The sequence below is a fragment of the Podarcis gaigeae genome, assembly GCF_964106915.1.
Source record: "Podarcis gaigeae genome assembly, chromosome: 10".
NCBI lineage: Eukaryota > Metazoa > Chordata > Lepidosauria > Squamata > Lacertidae > Podarcis > Podarcis gaigeae.
The window spans coordinates 50,343,415-50,368,470 of NC_139686.1; the positions used below are offsets into that span (position 1 = coordinate 50,343,415).

Genomic DNA, 25,056 nt, shown 5'->3' on the forward strand with positions numbered 1-25,056 from the left:
ACTTCTCTTTGTTCAGTTCAGGGCTTGCCAGTGTGGCAGCCACAGGTGTACATGTACCTGCAGAGGACTTCCCTGGGACCTAAATGGTTCCCTGTCCCAACCCCTCCTCCGCTGAAATTTAGGCTTGAAAGAAGCATTCTATTGTAGCCAACAGTGTATTGTGGCTACAGTGTATGTGTTGCCTATGAACAGCCTCCCCAAGCTAGAAGTTTAAAGGGTGCACTCTCCAGACCTACACTCCTTGCGCTCAGGGGCTAAAAACACAAACAATGAGAAACACTAAGGAACCCAACCACCACCAGAAGAATTACAGGAAACCTCACTACTGCCCCATTCTAACTGCTCAGGGTTCAGCGTGAACAAGTCATCTATGTAATCCATGTTAAAAAGGTAAACATTTCTTACATCCAAAGTTTAGAGATGCTTCCCGGCTCCTTATAGTTCCATGTACATTGTATGCAAGGCAAACATACTTTCCTTCATCCCTTGATTTCTCAGGATTGTTGATTTCCAGGTTACCTCCCACCATACTGTGGTGCTCCTTTGCTGTTTTAATATCAATATCCCAGTTGTTACGTTGCCACCTATTGAGGGAGAAGGTATTTTATCACACACTAAAAGTAACAATATAATAACCTGCAGTTTTCTATCAGCACACAAAAGTCCTTCCAGATGGACAAATGTATTCCTTCCTTCTCAGAACTTGTGTCAGTAATGTGGGATGTGAAACACAAGAGCAGTCAAGTACAACATTCCTAGAGTGAACATGTTTGCACATGGGAAGGAATGTTTGTCCAGCCAGCAGATAAACTTCCTGTTTCCTTCTGGGCTGGGACAGACTTCCTCTGCATGTGAGTAGAGGTGGGTGTGGCCTCACCTGTGCAGGTAATGACAAAAGCACAGGGCAGGGCAGCCATCTCTCTCTTTTTCACCACATGCATCAAAGAAACAACATCTACTAAGCCAAAGATGCCCTCTTGGCTTCCAGCCAAGAGAGGACAAAGGGACTGTCTTCTTAAGAGATAGATTCCAAGTGTATTAAGCTAAGACTGCCTTCTGGGATCTGATTGTGAACAGAATGTGAGTAAACTCTTTTTATACTTTTGTAAAAGACTGTGTCGTCTCTTATATTTTATGAGGTAATAAGGGGAAATACCAGAACAGTTATTATAGAGGCTTTAGCGAGCCTGAGCAAACGCAGCCGTTGCAAAGCTTAAAATAAAGGGGAATGTTACTCTGCTGAAATTGTGGAACTTGTTAACACAAGTTGGATAAGGATATAATCAGACAATATATCCTCTCCTGCATCCCTGAACATTCCCACAAGTAGTGATTATGGAACCGTTTTAGCCTGTAGCAGCCCCAGTTTTCAGTTAGCCCATGACAACTTCCAGCAGCTATAACAATGAGTGGCTGTGTAGGTTTCTGCCAGCATGGTAAATATAAGATTCTGAATTTACTATGGTTAGGGTCTTGATGCTATTGAAACTGTATTAAAACCAAGATTCTTCGTAATTGGTATGTACACAACCAGCTTACTCTGTGGCTCAAAGGCAGCAAAAGGCTAAATGAAAATTGTGTCTCTCAGATGCTTAAACGCTCATGCTTGACCTAGTATTTTGTAGTGCCTTGTGTGCTCTCTCTTATACAGCTGTGTGTGAGAAATATATGTAAATAGTTCACTTTGACCACCAGAGGGAGTGCCCACTCTTTTTCATATCCAGTATCTCTAGCACAGCAAGCGAATCTGCAGACCTCCATCAGGCCAAGATGAGACATGTAGCGTCTCTCAGGGAAGGCTCCGAATGAATGTTAAGTTTTCTCTCACACACACGATGCAGAGGAAGATAGTTTTGAAAAATAAATAAAATGCACGCAACAGCTGCATTTGTATTGGACAAGCTGGAACAAGCCCCAGCAAGGTATCATGCTCAAGCAATCCCCTCTCCTTCCAGACAGTTGGGAAAAGGACTTTAGCTTCACATTAATAGAATCCCAGCTTGTTGTTATGCTTGAACCAGAGACCCTGCTTTAAAACAAAACTCGGGTAAGTTTCATAACAAACCAACTTTAAACCATGGGCTGTGCGAATCTGACCTGTTCAATTAACCAAAGCCTGTTTGAATCCAGGATCCCTGGTTAAAATGTAACAACAACGCAGTGATCTTCAAAAGTGAACCTAAATGCTGCTGAAGTCCTCCTTCTGATAGTTCAGAAGGAGTGTGTGAGACTGATGCTTTGTTTGAACTTATTCCAGCTCACCCAGATAGAACTAAATTGTGGTTTAGCACTGTGTGTGTATATAGCTATTGACTTGTACAGAAAATTAGAAGTGGGGGAGGTGAACTCTTACAGGAATAAGCATAATCCTACCTTTCTAGGGTGGGGGGGATGCGGGTGGCACTGTGAGTTAAACCACAGAGCCTAGGACTTGATGATCAGAAGGTCAGCGGTTCGAATCCCCACAGCGGGGTGAGCTCCCATTGCTCGGTCCCAGCTCCTGCCAACCTAGCAGTTCGAAAGCACGTCAAAGTGCAAGTAGATAAATAGGTACTGCTATGGCAGGGAGGTAAACAGCATTTCCGTGCACTGCTCTAGTTCGCCAGAAGCGGCTTAGTCATGCTGGCCACATGACCCGGAAGCTGTACTCCGGCTCCCTCGGCCAATAAAGTGAGATGAGCACCGCAACCCCAGAGTTGGTCACGACTGGACCTAATGGTCAGGGGTCTCCTTTACCCTTTACCTTTCTAAGGAATCCTGGTGGAAGAAACTTCTGAGCATACATTACTAAATTGCTCTCTGAAGGTATGACTGCTATACCTATACTCCCTCATGCTTTTTTTATTCCATTACTGTAGTTATTATGCAACAGAATGTTAAAATATCACTTAACATCCCTTTCTATCCCTCACAGTCTAGCCTCGTAGGGGGCTATGTCTGATGGGACTTGTAGTCCAAAGTATTTGTAGGGAACCAGGCTGGTAAAGACTGATCTAGCCACTGAAATCAGCCAAAGACAAATACCTTGCAGCACTTGCGGCATCACTCAAGATTTTGATACATCTCCTGGAACTAACATAAGCCGATTCTGATCAAACTGACATTCAGTTGTGAGGTAGAGCTAAACTGAGTAGTACAGTTTAAGTTTGAATAAGTTTTACACCTGTGGATGATGAACTAATCAGAGAGCAATGAGATAAACAGGCTATGGATTTAAAACTGCTCTTCACATATAGATTCATGCACACTAACAGCATTTCTCATAGGCAAAGTACTTTATCGACTTCTCATTCACCTCCACACTTACTCTGTGGTTGCTATTACTCCTGTAAGGAACTGAATGGTTCTGAACTGTCCAAAGCTACCAAGGTCACCCACTGCAGTTGCATTTCCCAGACCAAAATTTCCAAGATGGAAGTGAATAGCAACTCCTATACATTAGTACAAGTTAAGACTTAAACATATGTTACTTGTAAGTGGGAGCGGGGACTCCTCTGGCTCTGCAGTTCATTGAAACCCTTCCTTCTGGAGATTCTTCTGGGTAGACTGTATCAATGGGCTGTTCTTCAAAAATTGGTCCATACCCCTTTTGCTCATCTGAAAACATATGGCAAGTCAATTATAACCCCTTGAAAATATTTATTTACTGCATATTGAGAATGCAGAGTTAAAATGAGTACAAACCATTTTAGTAAGTCTGCATAGTAAGTACAACATCAACAGTTTAAATGCAACAGCTTCCCCTTTCACTACTACAGTTATGTCTTGTCCATATACCTACCATGGGGGGGGGGGAATGGGGACCCTGTGAACTAGTTGCAATTTCCCTTAAGGCCACTGGCTCTCCTGCCAACTGGTGCCAAAGCTAGTGGAAGCGTTTGTGACTTCTGCATCTGTCTGTTTGGAAGATACAGACAGATGAAATCTCCTCTGCAGTCCAGCAAATAGCCACCAGATGGTGATGACATCTGATCTCCTCTGGCTTGGGCCATTATATTCAGCAAAGCTCAAGTTAAAAGGTTAGCTTCATTAGCCATCTGCTTAGTCACCCACCACATGTTGCAACTAAACTGTGATTTGATTTTTCTGCTATCCTGCTTTTCAGGATAGTGGTGTCTACTCAGAACTCAATCCTGAAACCCACATTGAAAATTAGAGCACAGCAAATGAATGAGTAAAAACAAAACAAAAGAACATATGCAAATGGCCTTGCTTCACTTTCAGATAACCTCACCTTCACATAATGAAGGTTCCACCCATTTGAAGGTCCAAAACAGCATCTTGAATTGACCCTGAAAGTGAATTTGCTAGTCCCTGAAGTTACACTACCACTCCTGGGACTCTGTCCCAGTTTACTGTCTGGCTGCCACAGTACCACACTTTGAATTAGCTGCAATTTCCAGCTGCTTTTCAGGGGCAGCCCCTGGTACAACGTACTGCAGGAATCCAGCTTGGACATTACTGGAGCACCGATAAAGTGATTCTGCAGTTTTGTAACTCTGTATGTATGTGAAGATTACTGTGCTTTACCACTGAAATGGTTTTTCTTCAACAGCAGCAAAAATGTAGAATTTTTTTGAAAGATTAGTCTTGCGCTGGATAATTTAGCTTAACTTCACTCTCTGCAATTGAGGGCCTTGAGGATTCAACTACAATAGTATTTCTAACTTTCTGCTTAGAAAAGGAGAATTTTATTTTTTACATATTTTTGTTTTGCTTTACAAAATGTAGCTGGGTTACAATTTAAATATGAGAGGTTCTTGTGGGAAAAGAAGGAGTTCTTGAAACAACAACAACACCACAATACAACACTGTCAGCTGCTTTTTAACCATGCAAGGAAAAAGAAATGGGGACCTGAATCTTTTCCCAAGTTGGCATAAAAACAAGTGGGGGTGGGTTTTGGAGGAAATGTAGTAGAAAGTTTTTTTTAAAAAAAGCTCACTCATCTGGAATTGTGCAAACAGAATCATGAAACTACATATAATATATAGTTCTGTCCTTTCTAAGCTAGGACATCTCTATTTGGGTTGTACCCCAGTAGGGGACAGCTCACATTATTGACCAGTCCTCAAAATATATTTCTGGTGGAGCAGAAACTCAGTTATTCCAGTCTATGCCGATAGATAGATAGAGGATAGACAATGACCTTGCAACCTTGTTTCCTCCCCAGTGCAATGCACTTTTTGTGGTTAGTACCACAGAAACACTGCTGTTATGCCTGTAAGTTCCATTCAGTTTACATGTACATGCAATGTAAGCTGTGAAAAGGAATTCTAGCGCAATCTTCACCTCACTACCTTTAGGGGCAAACTATAATAAACTTCCTAGGAATTGCCCTGATCAACGCAAGCTCAAAAAAGTGATTACTTGCTGCTCTATTTTCTGTTTGTTACCCAGCAGCTGTATTTTCTCCCTCTGCAGTGCCTTCTGCATGTATAGCAAGCAGGGCAATGCTCACTGGATTTGGCCATTTTCTGGCTGCTTTTTTTTTTTTTTTTTTTTTGCACTACTTCTAGCAGCGATCAGGCATGTATAGTAGCTTTGGGGAGGAAATACTGGTAACTGGAGAAAGAGGAGTGCATTCTCTAACAGTTCCGCTTTGGCTGAACAAGGATCTAGCTATTTGTTGTTGTTGGCATCTGTCTGCCACGGGAAACAATGGAGTGTGCCTCCGGGGGTGAGGTCAAACTGCTGGAGAATCACAGCATTGCCTCACCAACATCAGTCTGCCCACAGCTAGCCAGTCGGCCCCCACCTGCCTGCCTTCATCCTTACTATCAGTTTCCTCCTCTTTAGTCACAGTGTTGCTTTTGTAGAAGTAAGCATAGAGGCAGGGGAAAGGAAAACCAGGTTTGCCTGTCACTGGCTATGATTCCATTTGCTGTTTGGGCTTCATGTGTTCCACCCCAACAGTCCCAATGGGTGCCATAACTTTGTTATGATTGGTGGATTGCATTCTACTTATGCATTTAGGAAATTTGTCAGCAGCATATAAAAGAGAGGAAGGGAACTTATTTGGGCATTCTAAAATGGTAGTTGTACTGTTTTTTCCCATGTATAAGACTAGGTTTTTCCCCTAAAAAATAATGTCAAAAATTAGGGGGCATCTTATACACAGATACATCTCCCCCCCCCCCATTTTCTTAAATCTGAGTTCCCCCCAAATAGGGGGCATCTTATACATGGGGGCATCTTATAGATGGAAAAATATGGTACTATTTCAAGCAAATGGTGGGAGCACCTCATTTTGTGTGTGGATTTGTTTTAGTACTAACAAGGGTTCACACCAGATCTTTGTACTGAGAAGCTTCTAAGCCTTTATAAAAGCTGGACTAGCATTATATAAAAGACTGAAATAGATATATTTTTGTTACAAATAATTCCCATAATCTGTGGCACCCCTCCCAAGCTGTGATCACAGTATAGCATTTAAATCATTTGGTTACTCACTTCTACTTATTTTCCCTACTCCTTTCCTTCACAATAATATATCTATCAGAGAATGTGAAGCTGGTTGGTAACTAATAGCTTTGTACCCCAGACAGCACTTCCTGGGCTGCATAAAGAGGATCTTTCAACTGAATCTTGCCTCCCTTTGGACACTACATGCCAGTGATTAAGAAGATGTTTTCACTTGAAATGAGGCAGAACTTAAATTAGGTCACCTTAATTGAATGAATACAAATGATGTTCTGAGAAACCGTTTCCATTTTTTTAAAAAAAAATATTTTCACCCGCTCTTTATTTATATTAGCCACTGCACTGAAATCAATTTGTAATTCAGTAATTTTATGTTATGAGCCCAATTATATCCAACATTATAAGAGTAAATGCACCACTCAGGAGGCTTACAACAGATACACATCTTATTTTCATAAAGACAGTACCCAACAATTAAGAGGGGGGTGGGGAGAGAGAGAGAGTCACTAGTTTTAAAAGCATCATTGTGGACTTCATAAAATAAAAAAGCAGCCAGGTCTCTAATAACAGTGAAAAGCAGCGAGATAAGAGGTTGCTTGCACTTCACAGGACAAAGTATTCCACAATTTGAGTGCAGCCACTGAGATGGCCCTCCATCTCTCATCTCACTAAAACTTATTTTTATTTATTTAGACATTTATTTAGAAACTTCTTTGAGGAGTGTGCATAATGAAATCAATAAGATGACACATGCTTCAACCCTAGGTGGGACACAGAGAAGGACCTCACATGCTGATCTGATGGTTATAGGAGGATGTAATCCCTATGATAACTTTGCCCTCAGAAGCAACCAGTGCAGCTGTCACAGCCGAAAACAAAATGGAAAATTAACAGATTTTAATTTTTCAAATAGATCAGCAGGAGAGGCCCACTGGCAGCGGCGGAGGAAGGCTCTTGGGCACCTGGGGCAGCTTGCCCAGGGATGGGGCAAACTGCCCATAGGGGCGGGATGCCCGGCGCCCATAAGAATGGAACAGAAGGCACGGCGTCCTGTGTCGTCCCTATGTGTGCTGCAGTGTGCCCCGTCCCTATGGGTGCTGGGCGCCTCATGCCATGCTGTCCCGTGCCATCCCTAGGGATGAGACGGGGTGCACAGCGCTGATAAGGACAGGGTACGCAGCGGGCCTCAGCTGCCCTAAAGCTGGGGGGGGGAGGCAGTGGGCAGATAGTGTGGAGCCTGCGGGAGCCAAGATGCATATTGCAGGCCCCGTGGTGACTAGTGCTGCCCACCACTTTGTCACCTCCCATCAGGGTCACACCCGGGGCGGACCGCACCCCCCCCTTCGTAAGCCCCTGGCCACTAGTGTAGGCCCTTCTCAGTGATGGGTCCCCATTTGTGAAATGCTCTACCTGGTATAGTGTCTCTGAAAGAACTTTAAAACATTTCTGTTTACCGGGGCATTTGATGGCTAAAAGATACTGTCCCTGGCAACCTTGAACTACTTAGAAGTAAGGGTAGGGAACCAGGATGCCCACCTCCAAACTCTCAATGGTTGCTTAGTTTTTGCAAAAACTGATGTCAGTTAGAATTTAAGCATATCCCCGGTAAACAGCAAAATACAGCAGCACTGGTAGGATACAATGGACATATATAATCACATAGCCTTTATATTTAGAGGCAATAATGTTTCATTCTTGCAAGCTGTGAATGTCGCCACATGTTATGTGCTTTGTGACAAAAATAGATAAAGATTCCAACCTCCATGTTACAATATCTATTTCCAAAGCAGTTGCCTTAGGAAAACTCCACACAGAATATATATTTGAAATATCAGTACATGTTATTTTCATAAAGCAGATATTGCTCTATTCCAGGGGAAGGCAGAAGATAGATTTGGATCTATTAGTAAGAGCTCTAAGAGATTTGAAGTATATCAACAGCATATCTGACTCTATGTCATTTAATAATAGCAGGAACAAAATGACTCCAATCATATTCTAATCATACGGCATACCTGTCAACTGACCCGTTTTAAGCAGGGCATCCTGGAATCACAGAAGCCAATCCTGGTTTCTGTTTGAATTTGAGAGCATGAGAGTTCTGCTGCTCCTCCTGATCCTTAGTCCTTCTGTGCTGGACTAAGCTAACCCATGGCTTGTCTTAATGCAAGTATGAAGAACTGGATCTAGCCATAAGTGACAGATTGTTATCTTCCCATACCGCTTATGGACCATATTTGGCATGTGGGCAGAGCCATGCACTGGCCAATCACCTGACATCACAATGATATCTGGTGGTCTTTTTTTTTTGCTGCAGGGGTCTTCAGGAGCCCCTTTCAAATCACTGGACAAGATGGAACTTTGGCAACTGTCAATCTCCAGTAGCATCTTTCAAAGCACTATCTTACCCAGTGCTTTTTTCAAGGCTTTGCAGCTATCCCCAATTGGCAGTGTGGCAGCATATGCAAAACACCTTTTGCCTGTGCCTTATATTTATATCTGCTCCACATATTGCATTATATATGACATCAGGTAGCATGTAAGCTGTAGAATTCTGTCTTCTTGAGTCAGGTTGACACACATGCTTCTTCTTTCAGAGGACAGTAAATACTCAGGGAAGAATTCAACTAAGTTGTGTTCATGGAATGAGATTCTCTTTAATGCTCCCTGGCAATTTTGGAACATAGACTGTATCACTATTGTATCTATTTTTCTTGTTTCTGTAATGTTTATTTCTAGGTTCATTGGCTATCTCTTAATTTCTGTTCTATTATAGCTGAAGAGCAGCATACAACTATTTTAAATATTTTAACTATGTACACCAATTTATGTGGGTCGTCTGTAGTTTGGTGGTGCATAAGCCTTACGGTTATTTATTCAAGAATATACTTTCATACTCTTTTTATTCCTTAGTCTTGTTTTCAACTTAAGCAGAACATTTGAAGAGTAGCAGCTTACCTCTTACAAAGACTTTACTTCCATGGATGTCACGTACTGCAAGCAAAGTTGAAAGAGACAATTATTTCCCAAAAGGGTTTATGAAGCTTTCTTCATGAGAACTATTATTACACTAAAAATGCCAAGAATGGTCTGAAAGAATGCAATGATTACTGTGTGATTTGGCAGTCAGTTCTATACTGACTATTACTCAAATTCTAGAACCTTCCAAGATACTGTCTGTGCATTTTCAGACATTTCTATAGCTAGGCAATTATTGTTCTTAAATTTAGAAAGGGATTCCATTGGTGCAGATCAGGGCCAGCCCAATACATTTTGGCACCTGAGGTGAACCACAAAATGGTGTCCCCTCCCTGCCAGGGAAGAAAGAGTGAGTGAAGATCTACATCAGGAACAAGAGGGGAATAAAGATCTGCACCGGGATCTGCTGCCCCTGTGGATCTCACTCGCCTCACCTTGCCTCATGGGTGGGCCAGGTGCAGATATAAAAGGAGACCAGTTCTGTTACTGAGATCTTGACATAATTTTTGTCTCTCTCACGTCCCTCTGGTGGCTCAGGGTCATGCACATGCATCAATCTCTGCAGAAGCAAACCAAGAAATTCCTGCTTGTCATGTTACTCACCGGGAGTTCCTGCAGCACTTGAGCACCTCAGGCCTGTTTTCAATGAAAGAAGAGTAAATGCTGAGTAACTTAAAATCAAATACTGTCTTTATTTTTAAAAAAGGAGTAGGGATAAAGTTATCTGACTGCTTTAATTTTCTCTTGCAATGGGGCAAGAGGGAGAAGGGATGGGAAGCATGAGAAAGAGACATGGTTTCTCCATGGCCTGCAAAAGCAGCAGTCAGTCCTACCGTTTTCAATAGTGCTAACTCCAACAGTTGACTGTGCATAGGATTGCAGCCTAAATTCTTAGCCAGGCATAGGCAAACTCGGCCCTCCAGATAATTTGGGACTACAATTCCCACCATCCCTAGCAAACAAGACCAGTGGTCAGGGATGATGGGAATTGTGGTCCCAAAACATGTGGAGGGCCAACTTTGCCTATGCCTGTTCTAAGCACAGGTATGGTTCTCTAATCCAAATATTGTTTCATTCAACCACAATTTTTGGCTGAGATTCAAAGCTCTGTGCATGCATAGAGGTTTTCTTCTTCCTGTTGGGGACAGCAGTTTGCTTCTTCTCTGAAAAGATCCTTTAAAGAGCAGCAGCCAAAAGGCACAAACTAATATGGCTGGGATGATAAATTGGTGTGTCACACTTTCTCTGCCGCTAAGCGTGTTAATTTTGGGTCCCAGGCTGAACAATGCAAATGATAAATATATCTACTTGCAAATGTTTCTATTCAATTAGAAATATTAACCGAAGGAGAGAAAATTAGAGCTAAGTCTCCAAATCCATATTTCCAGATTGTTCTGGAAGTTCACATTTTCAGAATAATTCCTTTCAGACTCTACTCTGCTAGTACTATGAATACTATTCTCCTCCTGCATCATTGCCACATACTGTGTTGTTTCAAAGGGCACATATTTCAATCAAAGCAGTTATAAGAAATTACCAGAAGTGGTGACACTGGCTCTATAACTTCACTGAGAACAATAACAGATCCTACAATAATAATCTGTTTCTGCTTTTAAATATTTAAATGTTTAATTTTCTTATCTGCTACAAGTAATTCATGAGCATTTAAGACTTAAAACATTAGTCAATAAAGACAGCTCACTAATTTTCAAGGTCAAGTTTATCTTTGTTTCCTTCCCAGTTATAACAAAGAGCCTTGTAGCATTTTAATAATGCCTCTGCTACAATATGTGCTTGTTTTTAGAGTTAATTTCAGATACAGGTAGTGGGCTCAAGTGCATGAAAACATAACGCCATAATAAATCTGATAGTCTTTGAGAAGCTACATATCTTTTTGATGTTTTTGCTGCAGCAGACCAACTCCTCTAGAAGTTGTTTTTGCCTTTGTGTATTTTGCAGAATTTGTTTATTCATAGGGTGGTTGTAGTAACAAAGCTTTACTCAGAATAAACCCATTGAGATGAATGAACATAGCTAAGTTAGGACCATTAAAACATAGTTGAATACAACCCATAATACATAAGCATTCTTGATTAGGCATTATTGCCTAATAAAAACAAAACAAAAATCACTATGAACTCATTTTATTACAGCCATATACTATCCCCCCCCCCTTTCCTGGTTTGGCTTCCAATCCAAAGAAAATCAGGGATTAAATAGGAAAAAGCTGGGTCCTAATTAAGGCCACTTGGATTTTAGTACTTAATAAAAACAGAAAGACAAATGACACAAATTATGAAAGCAAAATGAAAATTAAATAACTTGCCAAGTGACAATAATTAAAGCTGTGTTTTGCTCTAGCTTCGTAGCTCAGATACCAATGGCATTACATTTACTGGTTAACTGATTAAATGCAGGGATCATCTTACCTGCCAGGCAGAAAATGGAACAGATTGCAGCAAAATGACTGGTCAAGGGCTGCAGCTTCATCTTCATAAGTATGTTTATTCTCAAGGACGCTGACCTTCAAATCATGGGAAATAGCTGATCATAAAAAAGAATAGAGAATAATAAATTCTATTGCATTAAAGACTTCTAAGATATGCTTATCTGGCCATAACCCAACATTTTGGGGGCGACTTTGGAGCCAATGGATTAAAATGTTGTTAAATCTTGAAAACGGATAATTCTGGCATCAAATCTGAAATCACATTACCATGACATAAAAAGAATTAAAAAACAACAACCAGAATAGTATGAAGCTGGTCAGTTGTTGATCTTTCAGAAAGGGCATGTGAGATTGCAGCTTTCTTTTTCCTTTTGTACTTCACAGAACAATAAGGTGCTATTAAAATTATTTGAACTGGCCAAAAAAATCTTCCCTGTGATTATGTTAGCCTAGTATGTGGCTATTAATTCTACATCTGCTTAAAAAACATTTGCACAATGGCAGTTAATGTGGAGGTGTAAATACATGGATGTGTCCACACTCTTAGTAATGGAGTCAGAGAAGAAGGATAAAGACAATGAAGAGGATAAACAACAAGGAAAGATTAAATGGGAGTGACAGAACTTTGACTAATTGGCTTCTTAGATTCTTCACTTACATGGCTATAGAAATGCAGCTGCACTTGGAGAGGTATAGGGTGCTCCTGAAGTATTGGGTAGGTCTCCATACAGCACACTTTGATCTGACCCATAGCTCCAATCCAAGGGACCCCATTCAGGGTGACCCACCCTGGGCCAACCTGAGGATCTCCCATCCAAATCTGGACCCAAATTAGTTCAGGGTAGGGCTAATGTTTAATAAAGTTTTTTTTATGTTAGAAAAGGGACAAGTGGGAAGAAATCAGAGCGATTAGGTCAAGGTATGAGAAAAGAGTCCCAGTCAAGTTAAAGGAGAAGGACTTTTAAGTGCTGGCTTTCCACTTGAGCAAGGAGAATGCACTTCATTTCATTGATGGGTTTAAGTTTGGATTCTGGATCACTTATCAGGGTCCTCACCACCTACTTATTTCAAGCAGTCTTAAGTTAATTTGGGGCATGGAATGGCTAGTGAGGGAAAAAATGGAAAGGAAGTGGTTGATGGCTGGGTAACAGGACCTTTTGATGATCCTCCAATGACATCAAAGGCGGTGATAGAGTTTAGATTTATTCATCACCTTTCATACCTACAGATGATTTGGTAAGTATTGCTATCTAATGTGAAAGTGAGCTTTGCTCTGTTTCATGTACCTCCCCTGACAGCGCCATATGTGCAGTGTGGTGGAAGATGGTATTTCATGAGTAAATGTCATGTAAAATTTGCTTTTTTCAAGTGAACCTTTGAACTTTCACCTCCTGTTCTATCAAAGGTAAGTTCTATATTGACAGGGAACTGTCCTGTTTGATTTCTTGTGCTGCCTTCCTAGAGTAGGTTGTCAAGCAGTGAACTAGGCTGGCTAATGTCAATCATTATTTGGACACTTTTTGCATCCCAGGGTTACAGGTTTTGAGCACTGAGACCTGCTCAGAAGCAAATCTGCAGTACTGGCAGATAATTTGGGGTTTCCTTTGGCAGAGTGTGAAACAAATGAAAATCCATCCAGGCCAATGAAAGTCAAGTGACTGACCAAGGACACAATCATGATGCATCTCACAGGAGAAGGATAATGTGAAATAAATCCATGTATGGTGTTCTGAGTTTCTTTGGAACAATGACATAATTTCAAATATCCACTATTACAAAGTACTTTTTATGAAAATTGCTTTCACAAACTCTTGCAAATAAGATTCTGAAATCCTACATCTACAGATTATTCTAAGGGTCTCAAAGCGAGGTCATAGCATAACACTTTACACATACAAAAACCCATCACAACTTTTCCCTACGAGGACAAACTCAGTAGGAGATTCTTTTTTCTAGATGACGTGTTTCCTAGCAACTCTTGAACAGGGTGCCTTTTAAAAACCCGTCACTTGCTTCTGTTGGGAATGCTTTAAAAAATCTCTTTCATCCAATGAATAAACAATACAAATTAGACCAGAAGGCAGCTGCAAGATAGAAGGGAAAAACAATCCAGGTCTCTAGTTGATTTGCAGTACTGTACTAGTATTTGTGACTTGGTTTTAAACCTTAATGCATTTGTATTTCCTAGACTTCTTATTTAATTAATAGCTTGACCTCTTTCTCGCTTCCTTATCATTCTCTAGCCATTCTATTCCTAAGCAACAAGTCCTACGAAGAAAGGGGTCAATAGATATGGAAGAACGTATTAGCTTCTACAATGGCTACACAAAACCATGAATCTTGAGCAGCATTTCATTTTGGAATATTTTAAAACTGCATTTTGTTTGTTTGTTTTGATGCTGCTTTGACAGAAAATAACAAAAATTTGGATTCTGCAAGTCAGATGCAAATATACCATACTCTCTTTTTAATTGTCAAGCAGAATCAATTTAAAATTCCTTACTAACACTTTATGCTCAGGTTATTCAAGTGATTATCTAAAAAGATGCCAATTTACAGAAAACTGCAAAGGTATCATTAAACAATTAGAAAAGAGTGCTGTGTATTGCATCAAGAAGACTTGCGTAGCTCACCTCAGTTACCGTTGAAAGTTTAAGCAAAATTCATAAGGATACAATCCACTATTAAATATCTACATCAAGAGTATTGCACACAACACTTAACTCCAGGGGTTGATGAAAATATAGAATCACTTTAACGACTGTTTTTAGGGTAGAGCTATGTGGTACATATAGACAACAATACATTCATAGATGCAATAGCTGTTCCAGTTTTCCTTAATTTTACTTTTTATAAGACCTCATCATCTATAATCAATGGGTTCACATGCGTCTGAAAAAAATTAGAGACACACTTAATAGCTTCTACAGTCATGAGAGATTCGTTTATGACACCTATCAGTAATAAAAATGGGATCAGCGTCCATGCCTTTATCTTGCCTTATAGTAGACTACAGGAAGAATGAATAGATTGTACAGTTCTATACAATCACCATGTGAATGCTCCCCTCTCTCACACACAGAGCAGTTTGTTGTCACCTGGAGATTTGCTATTAATTTCAACTATGTAGTCATTTATCTACAAAAGCTCAGAGATGTGGAACATATTACATATAACAATTTAACATATTACAATAGTTTTTATTGAATAGTACCATAGCTCTATGGACAAAGTTAAGGTGCACCAGCGTGCACAGATTTTTGTGCAAGTTGAAGAATATATTTGAGAAGTGGGGCAGTAGACGCCTTATATGATACCAAGCATATATAATACATCCTTTCTCTTTCCATTTTTAGTATTCTACACATGTCTGCAGTGTGATCACATTTGGTGGTTTTGTTTTTTTGCAAATCACTGAATCTAGAAGATCCCAATCCTAATTCATTCTTATCTTGATTAAGAGGTTTATTTAGGTGTGTTTTTTTAAAAAAAATACAGTTCACTGTGTCATAAAAATATGTATCACAGTGGCTTACAACAATATAAAAATATAAAACCAAACAATAACACCATAAAATGTTAAAAACTGGTTAAAAGAAAAAAGAAATTAAAAACAAACATCAATAGACCATTGTGGAGAAGGTACTTTTAATTGCCTGCATAGGCCTGGTAGAATAGAAAGGTTTTCAGCAGGCATTTAAAAGTTGGCACATAAGGTGCTCACTGAATCTTTATTGGCAGTGTTTCACAGGACTGGGCAAATGACACTAAAAGCTTGGTTTCACGTTGTTGTCAAACGAGCCTCACCAACTTGGGTAATGACCAAAGATGCTCCTGCAAATTATCTTCAGTGATCGAGCTGGAATATCAGGCAATCCTTGAGATTTCCTGGGCCCAAATTATTCAAGGCTTTGCAAATCAATCCAAGGACCTTGAACCTGACTTGGTAACAGATGGGTAGGCAATGTAGTTATGTCATATGTTCTTGACCAGAAGCTGCCATCAACAATCTAGCCATAAGCTGGAACTTCTGAACTAGACCCAGGGGCAGCCCCACATAAAGCACATAGCAGTAGCGTAGCCAAGAGGTTAGCAGTGCATGAACTACAGTGCTCAGGCAATCCCTGTACAGGGATGGCAGTAGTTGGCAAACCAGATGAAGCTGGTAAAAGGCATTCCTAGCCACAGAGGACATTTGGGCCTCTAGTAACAAACATGCATACCTGAGTATCTTCCCAAACTATGCACTTGGTCCTTCAGATCCCTCTGCAACCCCATCCAAAACAGGTAACTTGCCAATTTCCCAAACACAGGAATCACTTACTCAGAGAGCCCCCATGTTTCCATAATTCAAAAATGGTTTATTGGTGTTCCTCCAGTCCACCACTGACTGCATCCAGACATTACTACAAAGCTTTCAGTCTCTCCTGATTCAGATGTTATGGAGAAGTAGAGCCAAGTGTCATCAGCATACTGGTGCGCCCTTGCTCCAAAATGCTTAATAACTGCACCCACTTTGTTTAGATATAAATCTATATAATAAAATATATAAATAAAAACCCAACCTTGAAATGAATATGGTATATCTGAGAGTCAGAATTCAAGCTGTGATTTGCCACCCATATAAATTGGGCTGCATATCTATCATATATGTTGAAGTCCAGTCATTTAAATATTTGCCACACATAGCTTCACAACAAGTTTTATGACCTGGATGTGTCAGTTGTCATTACCAAAGAAAAATTCACGCAGGGGCAGATATTAGTGTTTTGAAAGAGTGATCTCATTCTATCAAACTTGTGTTAGTTCCATTATGATTATTTATATAATTAACACTACAATTGCAAAATAATGTAGCTCATCTTGTTGGTCTACCACTGTCTTTAAGACTTCTCACTTATATAGTTTCATTGTCATAATTGGTTGCTTCAGTTCAAAGATAAACGTAAAACTACTTATGTAAGTTGGTGACAATCACTATTTCTTGTCAGAGTGAATTCCATCATTTAGCTAGTTTAACTAACTTGGGAACATTTCAGTGGAACGGCTGCAAGTAGAACTTAAACTGCACTGTGATTTCCACAGCCACCCAATTATGAGAATGAGAAGCACACTGTGAATCACATACAGTGGTACCTCGGTTTAAGTACTTAATACGTTCTGGAGGTCCATTCTTAACCTGAAACTGTTTTTAACCTGAAGCACCACTTTAGCTAATGGGGTCCCTGCTGCCGCCGCACCGCCAGAGCCCAATTTCTGTTCTTATCCTGAAGCAAAGTTCTTAACCTGAAGCACTATTTCTGGTTTAGTGGAGTGTGTAACCTGAAGCATCTGTAACCCGAGGTACCCTGTATTACATTTACTTGACAATTCTTGAGATTTTGGGTAAATTTCAAATGTTACTATCATCAGAGTAGCTTTGAAGGTTGACACTGGCCAAGGAACCATGAATATGAGGATGAAATTTGGTACTTCTTCATGAACAGTCAATTCTGACCTCCAAAACATTAAGAATTGGCAATAAATGCTATCCACTGAATTTCTGACATATTTCATAACATTTAGCACAGTCTAACATTTTAAAAAAGCATAGTTTATATATTCCACAAGCCCTACAAATTAACCTAGATGTAATTTAAATGTTATTCCTAAATATTTTAACTCGAATATGCAGTAGAAAACCCTGACTCTGTAAAAAGATTTACACATATATGATGAAATAGCCATAAAGCAATAGAAACCACAGATAGAATGCCACCTTTTCTGGGTAGTTCTCATGTTAAGTGATAATAAACGACTGAATAATATATGGTCCAAAATGTACTGGCTTGTGGAAAAACAGTTTAATATTAGAAGATTCATACTATGCTGTGTTCTGGATGGTGGAAAAGTCCAGCACAGGGGTAGGTATTGTTCACTTCCAAGCAAATGTCAAGTTCTGCTTGCCAAGCCAATTTCAGAACACCAGGACAGTTATCCAAACATTGTTGTTCCTTTTATGCTGGTGGCAAACTTCCTGTGTCATGAAAGCATCCAGGGGCAGCTCAGTTCCAAAACATCACTGTGCCAAAACAGTTTGTCCCACTTACAGTAAGCAGTAGCAAACCAAGTCACACACGTCAGCTTCCTTTTCTGTTAAAGGTTTTGCCTTAGATGTTCTATTTTCTACTTCTCTTTACCTGCAGAAAAGACAGTTCCCCATCATAGACTTAGACATTTGTAGTTTCTCCATCCCAACCTAAAAAGTTTTTAAAACCTTTTAGGAAATATAGGTATGTTCAGTATCTTGAAACAAGATATACAAGTCCCTATATGCAAACATGGTTTATTTTCTTATTGTTTAATCAACTGTTGGTCACAATAATAATACATATTTGTACAATATTTGATGGCCTGATAAAAATCACAGGAAATATAGAGAGGCAGCAGTTAAGATTGTTTAAAGGTAAAGGGACTCCTGACCATTAGGTCCAGTCACGGATGACTCTGGCGTTGCGGTGCTCATCTCGCTGTCCTGGTTGAGGGAGCCGGCGTACACCTTCCGGGTCATGTGCCCAGCATGACTAAGCTGCTTCTGGTGAACCAGAGCAGCGCACGGAAACGCTGTTTACCATTCCGCCGGAGCGGTACCTATTTATCTACTTGCACTTTGACGTGCTTCCAAACTGCTAGGTTGGCAGGTTCAGGGACCGAGCAATGGGAGCTCATTCTTTTGTGGGGATTCAAACCGCTGACCTTCTGATCAGCAAGTCCTAGGCTCGGTGGTTTAGACCACAGTGCCACCCACTGTGTTTAGGGCCATTCAAAAGGTATTAATGTTGTGGAAATTAGCAACTTAAGGTATGCTTATATGTATAATTAAAAATCAGATCAATGAAGAAAGAAAATTTGCAGTAATATCAACATATGATTGTTCATTCAAATATTATGTAAGTGAAAACCATTTCTTAAATTTTTCTTGCTGTTCTTTTACCCTGATACAATTAATAGGATCCATTATTATTGCTCTAAGCCTTATCCTTAAGTCATATATGCTGTGTAGAAATTATCCTTACCACAGTAAAAAGTACTCACTCTAGCCCATTTTAATGAACACTAAATAACCAAATATTGTTAGTAACGAAGGTTCCAGTATCATAGGTTGAGGTAATGGCATAAATATGATATGGGTATTGCAAAATATAAAAAGAACAGCATTAATGTTGGGGAGGGGGCAGGGATATTCTGAGAAAACACTGTTGACTTGTTCAAATGTAATGCTAAATCATAATTTAACACCACATGAATAAACCTGCTTGAGCCTTGGCTTCAAGTGCACTGTAGTGTAAAACTAACCTGAGTTTGCCATAATGTCTGACAATAAGTCCTCTATTTCTCATTTTGTCTGAACTAGGACACTTTAGACTTTCTGGTCTGATTGCTTAAACTACAAAGGGAGAGTAAAGGGACTTATGAAGCAGAGATGGGGACTACCATTTTATCATCTATTTGGGGCTGCGTCCTGGTCATGGATAAAATAAGGTGCTTTGATAGATGCATCAAGCCCAAACATCATTCTTCAGAAATTTTCCATCACTGGATTCTGACCAGTAACCAGATCTCCTCTCCTCTCGGACTCCCAGCAGGGTCACCCAAGGTGGTAAAGTTAAAGGGGAGGAGCTAGACAAAGAATGTTGCAAGAAGTCCTCAATGGCAGAACAGGTAGAAGATAACCAGCGGTATGTTACAACAGCTGTGAAGGTGGATGAAGGCAGCAGCAGATAATAATCTACCAGTCATCGTGATACTCATACCATCATAATAGAGCCTTACTGTGAAGACGGTGCGTTGGTCAGCATGCACTGATCTACACACATAAAACAAATTCATGCACAGGTGTCTTTCAAAACCGCGTCCCAAACCCAAACTAAAAAATGTGCCATGGCGATCGGCAAATGGTAACGGGGGCAGGACCGTGAAATCTGGAAGCCCTTGTCATGAACCGGCACATAGGTGGTGGATATAGATTCAGTCGTTCTGACTCAAGGAATGAATTTTAACACAATAGTTGGGCAAGATTTTGATCTGTGGCCTGCACCTATTGGGAAAGAAGAAATTGGCAACAGCAACCATAACATAATCTTACTTTTCACTAGATGTGCAGCACACTACCTTGTTATTACCAACACACCCTTTGACAAAATATAAATTTAAAGCCTCATGTAGGCAGCCTCGGTCAAACCAATGGTATCTCTTAGACTAAGTAATTGTCCAAGCTGAAGATCGCCGTGATGTGCTCCTTACCAGAGCTATGACAAGTGGCAATGACTGCTGGACAGGTCACTGATTAATATGTTCCAAGATAGCTATCAAGGTTAGACCTCAACGAAGGTTTCAAAGAATGAAACCAAGGCGCAAAATGAACACCCAAGCCCTTCAAGATCCTATTAAGTGGGATGGCTTCTAAACGACTCTTAAGGACTATCTGCTTTGGGAGTTCCCTGATAACATTGTGGAACACTGGGCCTAACTAAAAACATCCATTATTGCAGCCTCTGAACAAACTATTGGATACCAAACCAAGAAACACCAGGATGGCTGTGAGATTGAATGCATTATTGACAAGAAAAGGAAGGCCTTTCAGATCTGGCAAAGAGATAGAAACTGTGCCACTAAGAAGAAAACATATGCCAACGCTAAGGCTGAGCTTCAAAGAAGAACCAGAGAACTAAAGAACACCTAGTGGATAAAAAAGCTCAAGAGATCCAGCACTTAGCCAACACTCATGATTCACAGAGTTTCTTTAAAGCCACAAAGATCATCTACAGGCCAATAAATCATGGCATGCCCCCTACGCTCAACAGACGGTACCACACTTCTAAAAGATAAAGAAGCTATTGCACTGTGCTGGAAAGAACATAACCAGGATCTCCTTAACTCTGACCCCCCTGTAGCTGCTGAGGTCCTCTCACAAATTCTGCAAAAACAAATTAGAAATGAGCTTGCAGTATCTCCAAATCTGGGAGAGTTGTGTACAGCTATTAACCAAACGAAAAACACAAAGCCAGTGGACTGGATGGGATACCTGCTGAAGTCTTTGAAGTGTGTGGAAGTGAATTTATACAACAACTTCACAAGCTCATCAAAAAAATCTGGGAAAGCGAGGAGATCTCAGCAGACTTTTGGGATGCCAAAATTATCGATCTTTTTAAAAAAGGTGATAGAACAGATTGTGGAAACTATCGAAGCATCTCTTTATTAGCTGTGGCCGGCAACATTCTTGCAAGGATCTTAGCAAACCAGTGAACGCGGTGAAGGTCCTGTGTGAGTCTCTGGAAGCGGTTGGAGGATGGATGGCGGCTAACAGATTGAGGTTGAATCCTGACAAGACAGAAGTACTGTTTTTGGGGGACAGGAGGTGGGCAGGTGCGGAGGATTCCCTGGTCCTGAATGGGGTAACTGTGCCCCTGAAGGACCAGGTGCGCAGCCTGGGAGTCATTTTGGACTCACAGCTGTCCATGGAGGCACAGGTCAAATCTGTATCCAGGACAGCTCCATCTGGTACGTAGGCTGAGATCCTATCTGCCTGCAGACTGTCTCGCCAGAGTGGTACATGCTCTGGTTATCTCCCGCTTGGGCTACTGCAATGCGCTCTACGTGGGGCTACCTTTGAAGGTGACCCGGAAACTACAACTAATCCAGAATGCGGCAGCTAGACTGGTGACTGGGAGCGGCCGCCGAGACCATATAACACCGGTCTTGAAAGACCTACATTGGCTCCCAGTACGTTTCCGAGCACAATTCAAAGTGTTGGTGCTGACCTTTAAAGCCCTAAATGGCCTCGGTCCAGTATATCTGAAGGAGCGTCTCCTCCCCCATCGTTCTGCCCGGACACTGAGGTCCAGCTCCGAGGGCCTTCTGGCGGTTCCCTCACTGCGAGAGGCCAGGTTACAGGAAACCAGGCAGAGGGCCTTCTCGGTAGTGGCGCCCGCCCTGTGGAACGCCCTCCCATCAGATGTCAAAGCGATAAACATCTACCTGACATTCAGAAGACATCTGAAGGCAGCCCTGTTCAGGGAAGTTTTTAATATGTGACATTTCAGTGTATCTTTTATCTTTGTTGGAAGCCGCCCAGAGTGGCTGGGAAACCCAACCAGATGGGCAGGGTAAAAATAATAAATTATTATTATTATTATTATTATTATTATTATTATTATTATTATTATCTCCTAACAATATCTAGGGGGACAGTGGGCATGATTTTCACAACTCAACCCTCCATGATAATATGGCAGCAACAATCACAGATAACAATGGCTCTCAAAGTGAACCATTCACAGTGGGATCAGGTGTTAAACACAGTTGTCAACTCTATTTATGATTTTCATTGCCATGATCCTACACTTTGTCAAAGGGAAACTCCCCTCCGGAGTAGAAATCATACATTGAACAGATGGAAAGCTCTTTAATCTGAGGAGGCTGAAAGCAAAGAGTAAGGTTACCGTAACTTCTGTCATAGAGCTTCAGTATGCTGATGACAACATAGTGTGCGCACACTCAGAGGATGTCCTCCAAACCATCCTAAGTATCTTTGCAGAAGCTTAAAGTTTGGCCTATTGCTCAACATCCAAAAAACCAAAGTGCTGCACCAAAACAACCCCTCTGCAGTACCACAAATCCAACTCAGTGTTATAACATTGGAAATTGTCAATCACTTCTCATACCTGGTCTACCATAAGGGCCAACATTGATGCCGAAATCCAGCATCGCCTGCGAGCGCAGCTTTCTCACAATTGAAGTGCAGAGTATTTGAGGACTGAGACATTCACAGGGAAATCAAAATGCTTGTTTACAAAGCTATTGTACTACCACTTATAAATGCCATCTCCAACTCCTTGAAAGATTCCATCAGCAATGTCTCCCAAAAAAATTACCCATCACTTGAAAAGGCAGGCAAACTAATGCCAGTGTACTAGAAAAAGCAAAGATCACCAGTGTCAAAGCAATTATTCTTCAACATCAACTTTGATGGACTGGTCATGTGTTTCAGATGCCTGATTATTGTCTTCCAAAGCAACTACTCTATTCTGAACTTAAAAATGGAAAGCGTAATGCTAGTGGTCAACAAAAGAGGTTTAAAGACTCTCTCAAGGGAAATTTTAAAAAATGTAGTGTAAACACCGACAATTAGGAAACACTGGCCTGCAAGTGCTCCAACTGGAGAAGAGCCCTTACCAAAGCTGTCATGGGTTTTGAAGACGTTTGAACTCAGGACGTAAGGGAGAAAGGTGCTAAGAGGAAGGCACATTTGGCAAACCCTCACAGTGATCAACTCCCATCCAGAAACCTATGTCCCCACTGTGGAATGACGTGTGGATCCAGAATTGGCCTCCAAGGTCACTTACAGACTCACTGTTAAGACTGTGTTCATGGAAGACAATCTTACTCGGCTATGAGTGATCATAGAAGAAGAACAAGCAGCAGCTTGGAACTGCTTCAAGAGTGCTTGGAGCTTACAGATGAGGATTTGAATAAGATGACGTCAATGGCCTGGCAGATATTGCTCACAGTGAGAAATGTTTGCCTTTTGGAGATTAGGAGACAGTTGCTCCATCTGTTATTTTTCTTCTGCACATCTAAACAAAGTACAGTCCATTTACCAAACCTCCATTAACACTACATTCACACAGAACTTGTTAGTTTGGTATTGGTGTGTGTATTGCCCCAAAATCCATTTATAGTCCTTTGAATAATCTAGTCCCTTTTGGGGAATACTGCATTTATATTCAGAAGTGAAACTGCTCATAGCTTTATTTGCCCCACCTATAGCCTTGCTCTACTTGCAGGCCTGGCCCCAAACATTTGGGAACCTGAGCTGAATCAGAAAATGGTGTCCCCTGTCCAGCAAAGAAAAAAAGGGGGGGTGAGTGAAACAAGGGGAAGGGAATCACATCAACCAACAGTCAGAGGACATTGCAAGAGGGAAAGGGGCACACTCTGAATCACAATGGATGGGTGCAGAAGAGCACAGGAGACCTCAGAGTACAGCCCCCAAGCTGGGAGGAGACCAACAGTGCCTCCTGTTTGACAAGAGATAGAGGGGGCAGGACTGCTGAGGAGGTGGCAGATCCAGTCTCCAAGGAGTGCACCACAGCCATTGCTGCCACTGTAGTGGCAGCAGTAGGTGATACATTCCTGGGAGGCAAGTACTTCCACCCCTGTGGATTCTGCTGACCGAGGCAGTTGCCTCACCTTGTCTCATGTGTGGGCTGGCCCTGCCTTATTGCACAGGGTAATAAAAGATCCCAAACTCAATTTTGGTGGAGTTATTTTTGACTAAGGAAGTGAAAGCAGGTATTTTATGAGATACAGTGGTACCTCGGGTTACAGACGCTTCAGGTTACAGACTCCGCTAACCCAGAAATAGCACCTTGGGTTAAGAACTTTGCTTCAGGATGAGAACAGAAATCGCGTGGCGGCGGCGCGGCAGCAGCAGGAGGCCCCATTAGCTAAAGTGGTACCTCAGGTTAAGAACAGTTTCAGGTTAAGAACGGACCTCCAGAACGAATTAAGTTCTTAACTCGAGGTACCACTTTATTGGGAAGGCAGTGATAACAAATGGGGTGTTAGGGGAGGGGCTAGTACCACTGGTGGGGGACACCTCATGCTCCTTCTGGGGTAGTTTGTCCACCTTTGGTCCCCACTCTGCATTCAGCTCTCACCTGTGGCTCCTAGATACTGTCAGCAAGTGACATTGACCACAACCCGGAAACAGTTTATATTGGTTGGCTAAACCAGGTGAGCGTAGCCAATGAGTCTCAAACCCTTGCTGGGTTAGGGATGTCCCTGCATACAAAAACAGGTTCTGGTGGGTTGAGTGGATGGGACCAATAGCGGGTCCAACAGGCAAAAAGATGGTTTCTGCATGTACTGTAGAGGGAATTGAGGGGCTAATGGGTTTTGTCAACCTGGGAAGGTAGCCCATCTAGGAGAAGGAAAATGCTGCTACTAAATCTCCACTGCCTTGTGGGATATGTTTAAAAAATAAGGCTAAACCAAAGTGGAGTCCCTAACATGGTTTGATGGCACTTTTTATGACGTCTGGCAACTCCTGCAGGCCAACTGGTGCCAAATGTATTGCTCTGCTTTCCTTTTGACCACATCAGTGAGGCTAGGAGGGGAGTCTTGTTTGTCTGGGCAGTCCAGGACCTCTGTACACACTGCCCAA

At 41.3% G+C, this 25,056-nt stretch overlaps 1 protein-coding gene across 9 annotated transcripts in view; it reads right to left on the reverse strand.

Annotated features, from left to right (window-relative positions):
* The window catches only part of CNTN1 (contactin 1), a 157,346-nt gene that overhangs the window by 42,330 nt on the left and 89,960 nt on the right, over positions 1-25,056 (reverse strand). For all 9 annotated transcript variants that reach the window (XM_083699077.1, XM_083699080.1, XM_083699083.1 and 6 more), the window contains 5 exons: positions 11,830-11,944; positions 10,004-10,036; positions 9,380-9,415; positions 3,471-3,597; positions 406-584 (listed from right to left, as the gene is read on the reverse strand). In XM_083699077.1, the coding sequence (XP_083555203.1) occupies positions 406-584; positions 3,471-3,597; positions 9,380-9,415; positions 10,004-10,036; positions 11,830-11,896 (442 nt within the window). In that variant the 5' untranslated portion in view covers positions 11,897-11,944. The remainder of the gene's footprint in view (positions 1-405; positions 585-3,470; positions 3,598-9,379; positions 9,416-10,003; positions 10,037-11,829; positions 11,945-25,056) is intronic.